Source organism: Euphorbia lathyris, chromosome 7, assembly GCF_963576675.1.
Source record: "Euphorbia lathyris chromosome 7, ddEupLath1.1, whole genome shotgun sequence".
Lineage (NCBI taxonomy): Eukaryota > Viridiplantae > Streptophyta > Magnoliopsida > Malpighiales > Euphorbiaceae > Euphorbia > Euphorbia lathyris.
Genome location: NC_088916.1, coordinates 49,619,973 through 49,628,879, shown reverse-complemented (window position 1 = coordinate 49,628,879; position 8,907 = coordinate 49,619,973). Strand labels below are relative to the sequence as shown.

The 8,907-nt window shown below is 34.1% G+C and overlaps 1 protein-coding gene across 1 annotated transcript; it reads right to left on the bottom strand.

Moving 5' to 3' along the window:
- Positions 1-744: 744 nt before the first annotated feature.
- Positions 745-6,593, bottom strand: LOC136201232 (protein ROOT INITIATION DEFECTIVE 3). Its single transcript, XM_065991853.1, has 8 exons — positions 6,155-6,593; positions 5,316-5,429; positions 5,077-5,210; positions 4,831-4,978; positions 3,860-4,059; positions 2,779-2,906; positions 1,328-1,572; positions 745-1,148 (listed from the first exon to the last, which is right to left on the bottom strand). Exons 1-8 carry the CDS (start codon positions 6,362-6,364, stop codon positions 999-1,001), a joined length of 1,329 nt encoding a protein of 442 aa, XP_065847925.1. The 5' UTR covers positions 6,365-6,593; the 3' UTR covers positions 745-998.
- Between the last annotated feature and the right edge of the window lie 2,314 nt (positions 6,594-8,907).

Sequence of the window (8,907 nt, the reverse complement as noted above, 5' to 3'; positions counted from 1 at the left end):
GAGTGATTCAACTTTCTGTCACAAAAGAGTGTAGCAGGTAATTCTTTCATTCTAACGGGAGATTGCGTCAGAAAAAGTGGGGTTAATACAGAGCAAGGCTTTTTGCCTTCAATAGTAAATATTGGGCTATGCATTTCTTGGTCTCTGTTTCTCTCTAGGCCCATAGCTATTTTACTCTTTACGCAATCTCAATTTGGGAATGCAAGTTTCCTCTTAAAAGTATCACCCAAAAAGCATTCTCAAGTCTCATTATTTTGATTTTCATGAACTGAATTGTTGAGGTTTTATTTCAATTATCTTTTTTTTTTTCATATTAAGTCTATAATTATCAGAAAAATCAACTTTGGACATTACTGATATGTAGACATCCTAAGGTTTAGATTTAATAGATTTAGATCTAACGGCGAACTAATTTGACAGGCAGGCTTAATATGAAAAAAAAAACGATGAGGGATCTAAATATTTAAAATCTCAATCCACTGAAATAACAAGATGCTTTTTGCTGCCAAGATATAATTATGAATTTATTGTCTTTGCTTCCTCTGATGTATGTGCACTTTACCTGTACTTGAGACCCATAATGTTGAACAAATCCTAACCCCAGAAAATATTCTTCTCAGCGGCAGAGAATATGATGATGCTATAGAATTTGTTGTACATAGCATTACAGTCTGCACTTGCTTTCATTTATTCACTGCTATCAAGAATTACCAGAAATGATTCTACATTCACTTGGACACAACAAAAAGGGAAATACATCATATTAATAATTATGAGCCAATTGTTGATTCCAACATATTGTCCTTTCAATAAAACTTTAATGCAGTAGTCAGAAGTTCCCTCTCAACAAACTTACTAAATAACAAGAAGAATACAATCCTAATCTTCAAGATTTTTAAATAATACCAAAATTTTGGGAATTTCCAAGGACTGGATGTTAAGATGTGGATGGGACCTCTGCTTTTCCTAGGAAAACTCCATGTTCTTTTATCCATCTGCTACATCTCTCCATCCAACATCTCAGTTACACAAAATTCATAGGAATCGTCACATATTCTCTTGAACTTTTTAAGCGTTTGCAGTTGCCGTTGGTTATCAAGCTTTAGTCTTTCGACTTCCATTTCAGCTGCTGCAGCAGAACCTTGTTGCTGCAAACAAGGTAAGAAACAGGGATGTAAGCGAAGCCAGAAAAAAAAAATAGGAGTAATGGAGGTCAGTACACTATATACAATTAGAAATAAAAAAACCATAACGATTCATGCTACGAAATAATATCAAGTGACCTTAAGAAAAAAAAAAATTTGAACACTATTAAGTAGTTAAGAACCTTAAGCTCTTTGATTTGATCGTCAATCACTTGAGAGCTAAGGTAAGAATTCTGCAGAGGACTATTGTATGTTGCGAGGCAAACAACAGAATCAGTTCCTGTGTTTTTATCTGTTGAATTCATATATTTGTCCAGTGGTGGTGGTAGTAATGACCCATGCCTTCTTAAGGATGCTGGCGCATTTGATGACCCCCGAGGGTTTAGGTAAAGTGGCCGCCTAACAATTTGGATGTTGTTCACAGGACCTATAAAGTACATTAAGTTAGATACAAAAATACAAGATAATTCAACATAATACATATCTTTTACATATGGAATTGAATTACATATGGAATTGAAGGCTATGCGAACACTTGATGTCTTGATGATGATATATTGCTCAACAAAATGCAGTGTTTTAAAAGTACCTTAATCTCTACTAGTTTGTAGATGTATACTCCCTCAATTCTTTTTTATATGTCGTTTAAGGTTTTATAGTCAAGACCAATGCACTATTAATGAGATTATTAAAATGACTAGTTTACCCTAATAAATCTCTCCTAAATCTCTAGTTCCTATGCAAAAATTCTTTTTCCTCTTAAATTGTGTGGCTTAATTAGAATTATTTACATTAATATTAAACCTCTCTCTTGCAATAAATAAGGGCAAATTTGAGAAAATATTGTCATGGAACCGATTGAACTAAAAGCTCAAGCACATAGTTAAGGCCCAATCATAGACCACAACACATGCCCATCCCACCATGTGTTTTTAATTCCACAAATTAATGGGGTTGTCAAGACTTGAACCCTCCACCGTTTGGTCCGAGAGGCTGTGCACGGAACCGATTGAACTAAAAACATAAGCTCATAGTTAAGGCTCAACCATAGATCTTATATTAATCTCTGACACACCCCACACGCAAATGCCCCTTGGGCTTGCAGGGTGCACAACATAGGCCCACCCCACCATGTGTTTTTAATTCCACCAATTAATGAGGTTGTTAGGACTCGAACCCTCGACCGTTTGGTCCAGGAGGCTCTGATACCATGTCATGGAACCGATTGAATTAAAAGCTCTAGCTCATAGTTAAGGCCCAATCATAAATCTTATATTAATTTCTAACAAATATTACTAAAAGTGCATTGGCAATACAAAACGACATATAAAAATGAACAAGTTGAAAAACCTACAACGTCATATGATAAAAAACGGAGGGAGTATCATTGAGCAATATAGTAATATTTTGCTTTAATACATTAGCAAGAGTTTCCTTTTTCCATGCAGCTTTGAACTGCTAATTCCAGTTAAAAATGTGAGTGCATATATACAATGCCAATCTGAACCTTTCTAGTTTTGATGAATCTTAATGGACAAGCTGATATTTCGATATGGTATTTAACTTATAACAGAATGAAATATGAAATTTGGCACCCAGTGCAACTAGAAAGAAAGAAGGTCATTAACAAAACCTTTTGCGTGTTTAAAGGTGCGAACAATGGTACGGCTTCTAAGGTCCCAAACTCGAATCATGCCATCCTCTGATCCAGCTAGCAAGAAATTTCTTTTTGTGTTGTATACTAAGCAAGTAACAGGCTTACTGTTCAAAATAAACAGCATTTGTCAGGAAAAGAGAAAAACTAAATAAGAGAGGGAGAGGAAGAGAGAGAGAGAACAACATTATTATGCAATTCATGCATGCATCTTCGTGTTACCCAAACATAATCCATTACAAGCAATCAAAATTTTATCACATACATTACAGCTCAGAGATCTAATATAAGAAAATAACCATATCATATGTGTCGTCAAAACCTTAGTTAGAAGCTCAAAATTACAGTGATATTTCCACATGAGATTCACTATAAGAAGATTGCAGATAATGTAACTTTAAAGATTACAAATTTCATCTTTCAGACAATTACATTGAAATCACAATGTAGCTCATGTGAACGAACTTCTATAATTACTTACCACATTTATATTTTCGCTTTAGCAATTAATTTTCAGATCCATAAACATTAATTATATGAGATGACCAGGAAAATGAAAGCACGCTTATGCTAAAGCAATCACCACTGTCATTTATTTCATTCTCAAGTCATGACCAATTACAATTGAATGATTAAGGTAGCGCATGAATGTAAGTGACCCATGTTGCAGAACAATTCTGTCACCGGAAAAACTCAGCAAAGTGTATGAAGCACATTCAGAATACCAAATTCTTAATGGTGTATCAGGTAAATGACTAACATAATCAATCTTATATCATGCCATTTTATCAAGAATGCACCAAATAGATTGGAAAATCTACTGTAGCTACAAATTGGACAAAAACAGAACGATATAGAGATATTATTATTGAGTCATAAAACATAATTGAACACTTTGATTGTTTGGAAGTGCCCATGAATATAACAACATGATGAGGTAAAAAGCAATTTAGTCTTCTATAAATTCAAACTCATACCATTTGGACAGTTGAATAATTTTCTTCAACACAATGAGTCATTAGAACATTTATAAAACTTTGAACTACACAAAATCACAAACCTTTGACTAGATAATGAACCAACAATATACTGCCATTGACTTTTAATGGAGGAACCTTCATCATTGAGTGCAGCCAAGTATATCTTTCCATCTCTACAACCAGCATAGAAGACATGTTCACCAGGGTCTAAAGCAATTGCATCAATTATTGAAGGAAATATAATATTTCTCAACAAAATTCCTGTAGATAAGCTCCACACCTGAGACAAGGCAAATCAAGATTTAAAAAAAAAAACAAGATTTTGAGAAAATATTCCGCAAGAAACAAAAAAAATAGCTAGCAAAACAAATAGATCCCCCATAGCTCACCCCACCTGTACTCAGATAACAAAGGAGATCAGAGCATTTCAAAAATCAAGGTGAAAACCTAAATATCCCCTCTGAATTAATGTTCGGTGCAAAACATGATTGGTTAAATAATTTCTAAATTAAACTGTTATGGACTCTAAATCGGTAGACCTTCTAAAGGTCTTTATTATTATTAGCCACAATATCTATCCCTTAGTTGCTCAGAAGGCATGCAAATTCAATAGATTCACCAACTTATCCATGAGATAAATTTAAAATATATAACTTTCATGGTTGGCAAATTTAATATATGTTTTATTCAAATCTCTATTTTTTTCCAATTCAAACACATCAGACACATTCCCTTATCTTTAAAATTGTACCTTCATTTCCAACTCAATGATTGGCATACTATGCTATCTCCACAGGAGGAACAAAACTTACATACTGTAGAAACTGCTTCAAATTATCTCATGACTGGGGCAGTATTTATAAAAACAAGATTCCCCATTTTGTAATTAAGTATCCAAGTTTTAAGACAGATATTCCTAGTATGGAGAAGAAAGACACCAAACGGGATTCTGATGTTTTAATAATCCACCTGCCAATAGCCACCTAACATATTACCAATCAAATAAACTGCATAATCCGAACAATCAATTTAAGCCAAGAGGATGCCAAACCTTACACGTTCGATCCTCAGAAGCTGAAACTATAATTGCATTGTCTCCACCATATCCTATGACTGTATCTGTGACTCGCAAGGTGTGCCCCGAAAAGCTATGCAAAAAAAGCTGGCTTGGTGGCTCTGCTTGGTGATCATCAAATATCCTGATTCATGAGAGATATTCACTTGTATTCAATTATAACAATTACAATACCACTAACAGAGGAGGATAAACACAAGCAAGAGGGAGAAAAGCAAATACATGAGGAGTGGCCAGACTTTAACAGATCCATCTTCTGAACCAGAGACCAGTAATGAATCATCCTCATTAAATACTAAGCATGTAACAGCCCTATAATGAGCTCGCCATTTCTTAATCAATCTGCCATAGGCAACCTAAGTCCCAAGAGTAAAACACAAAATATCTTCAAAAATTAGCACCTTATGCAAAGCAAGGCACGTCAAAACTTATATAACGTTTTCAAACAGAAAGAAAGATACCTCCCAGAAGTATAAATTGCCGGATAAACCTCCGCCAACAATATAGGTGCCTTCGCTGTTAGCAACGAGCGGCTTTATTGGCTCCTCAGGAAAGCTCTTGACCTCCACTTGAGGCTATAAATGAAACCTCATCAAATTTCTATTATTTGACAGAGGAATTATATCAAACAGTTCATATGAAGTAGCACAACAAGAATAATTGACCAAACCGAGAAATTTTATTGCAGCAGTTTATGGATGCAATTTCACTTGCTGATGAATCATAGTGTCTAAAATTATAAATCGACCAAAACCAACAAGAAAATATTGACCTCGTATTTTCCTATTCCAATTATGTTTTATGTGTTACCTTCAAATAAAGATTTTTACTTGTTGAAAAATGATTGAGCGCTAGGTAAGGGGTGAGAAACCTTAGCATGGAAAATAGATTAGGAGCCATTCAACCAGTCTGTCTTTGCTATTACTACTATTACTACTAGTACATAAATTTAATTAGCTTAATGATCAGCCATCAACAGTTATCCATTCTACCTAAATTGCATCCAGTTTTCTTTATCTATCTTTTCATGCTTACTCGGATTCTGATTGAACTAGTCCCTCCCTTTCTATTCGTATATCTTCTTCTCACTTTAAAGTAAATTCTCAGGATCATAACCAAGCTGATGTCAAAATACTATGCACAAAAGCTCGGGAAGTAGTCTCTTTAACTTAAGAAAAATACCATTTAATTTCGATTATTTGATAGATGAATTATATCAAACATTTTATGCGAATTATTAGTAGAACAAGAAATATTGACCATAACGAGAAACTGTAACAGTTTATGTGAATTAGCACACCTTTGACCAGGACCAGTAGACGATGGAACCGGAAGACGCCTGAGCCTCGCGCATCTGCGAAGAGGCAAGGAAGCGGTGTCCTACACAGGTAAGGCCGTGTGAAGGAGAGGCACAGGATTTATAGCGAAGGTGCTCGGCGCCTGTTTGGAGGTCCCAGCAACCGATGCCGCCGTCGATTGAGGATGATGCTATTACAACTTCTTCATCCATTATGACAGCTTTAGTTGGCCCGCAGTGAAGAATGCTTGGCACTTGAAATAGTATGGTTTTTCCGAACCAGGAGGAAAGGAAGGAACGAACAGGGGGAGAGAGACAGAGCAGGCAAGGCAAGGCGAGCGAGAGACAGACTGTGAGAGAGATGAGGGAGAGTTCTTTCCTTTTCAGAGCGAGGTTGTTTGGCAACCGGACTCCTCAAAGAATCCGTAATAATAAAGGGTTGAGGGTTTAATGTTGTTGAATTGGGGTTTACTGCAAAAACAACTCCTAGATAGACCAGTACATGGGCCGAGTTCGGATCGGGCCTAACGGCTTAAACTGTAAAAATGCTCTTTCCATCCTAGCATACTATTAATTTAGGCGGTTCAGATTAGATTGGGCTCGGACTTAAAAATCAAAAGGATAAAGTCTAAAAATACCTCTAACCTTTACACCTATGATCAATTTTACTCTTAACGTATAAAATAGTGCAATTTTATCCCTAACATTGGTAATCAAGAGCAATTTTACCTCTAACATTGGCAAGTTTGATCAATTTCAGACATTATTATAAAACATAGGTATTTTGTTCCTTATTTTGTATCAATTGCATGTAAGTTGATTTAAAAATAAATTACATATTTTTTGCGATTTAATAATAGAATTGGATATTTATATTTTTAAATTCGGTGAAATATTTGAATTTTTTTATCCAACTCGTACAAAATACAATATATTTTTTCATCTTTAATCATATATTTGTAATCTGTTACTAATGAGGATAAAATGACGCACATGTGAAGTGTAAATGATAAGATTCATGACGGAGAAGATAATTTAATGAATAATTTCTCCAATTGACCAAACTTATCAATGTTAGGGTAAAATTGCTTTAGGCAGTCAATGTTAAGGGTAAAATTGCATCATTTTAAAAGCTAAGGATAAAATTGTTCATAGGTATAAACGTTAGGGGTATTTTTGCACTTTATACCAAAATCAAATCCAAGATCAGCTCATATAAGCTCACCTAAAAAAATATGCATAATTTTTAATTATAAAGAATAAAATTTATACTTAAAAATAATTATTTAATTATAAATATATAAATTTTCTAATCAATATTAATAAGGCGAGACGGGCTGGAACGACCCATGCTATTTTCATCAGTCCCAAGCTCGTCTAAAAAATAGGCAGGTTTTAGTCGGACTGGACCTAAGATCAATTTTCATTATTCAAACCCGATTCAATAGACACGGACCTGAGCGGGTCGGGCAGCTATCCAGGCCTGTGGATAGATCTACTCCTAAGTAGTTCTATGCTCACCACACCAAATGTTGGCTTTGATCCAATAGTTCGATCGCTGACTCGGTCTTCAGAGGTTAACCTGCGGTGGGGTGAGCCCCTTAAGTACACTTCGATGCCAATGTCAGTAAAATTGTTAGGAAACGTACTATAATGGAATGTGAAATTTGTCATAAAAAGAGAGGAACATACTTTTTTACAAGGAACCCAAGGAAAGTGAGATTACCTTGATGCCCTTAGTAAGGTGGTGGCTTCAAGTCGGCGTAGGAGGTGAGGGGTTTCTAAATCCATAAAAGATGGACCATCTGGAGAGTCTCACGTCCATTTAGACTTAGATCTTTAATATAGTAGATTTATAACATGCGGAAAATTTAGATTTTGCAGTATCTTGTGTTTTCTTTTGCATAATCACTCAATTTTTTTTAGTTCTTATTAATTTGAAAATTTATTTAATCCATATATGTGAAACTCCAAAGTTATGAGCTCTAAAGGAAGAAATTATAAGGGAATTATAAAAAAAAATGTGCTCCATCAATTTGAACACAACATTATTAAGTGTAATTATGGTAGTCTAAGTACGACATCAGATTTTTTTTAAAGGTGAGATCAATCAAGAGTTCGATAATTTAGGATGAAGAATGTCTTAATTGTGAGATTAAGTTCATTTTTCTCGTGTAAAGTTATTATAGTGAGAGAATGATTTCTTCCTATGTTAAAGTTCAATAACATAATCACTCTCTTTAAGTCTCAATAATAATAAAAAGTTACCTAGAAAAAGTTTACTTTGAAGAAATACATATTTCACATTTAAAAATGCAACTTTAGTGGAGGATTAGTTAATAAAGAGGTGGAGAGTAAATGATATGTTTTAGGGTTACCAATTGCTCCTCATTTCTTTCTTTGGATTATTTTTTTTAAGATAAAAATAGACATTTAAAATTAAAAATTTTAGTTTGATCCGGTTAATCATAACTTTATAATTTAAAAGATAACATATATGGGTGAAAATGTAATTAGAAAAAGGAAATGACTTTTATAGCTGGATCGAACATCAAATCAGATTTATAGTTAGGTTGTGGATCATTTTATTCAATCACATAATCCAAATTGATCGAAACGGATGACATAATAAATAAATAATATAATATATAATATATTATTATTGGGAGATTAAAATCATCTTATGTGAATTAATCGAAGAGAGGAAAGTTTTTATTATTGGCGCAACCAAGAACAACTTATAATAAGAAATTTAT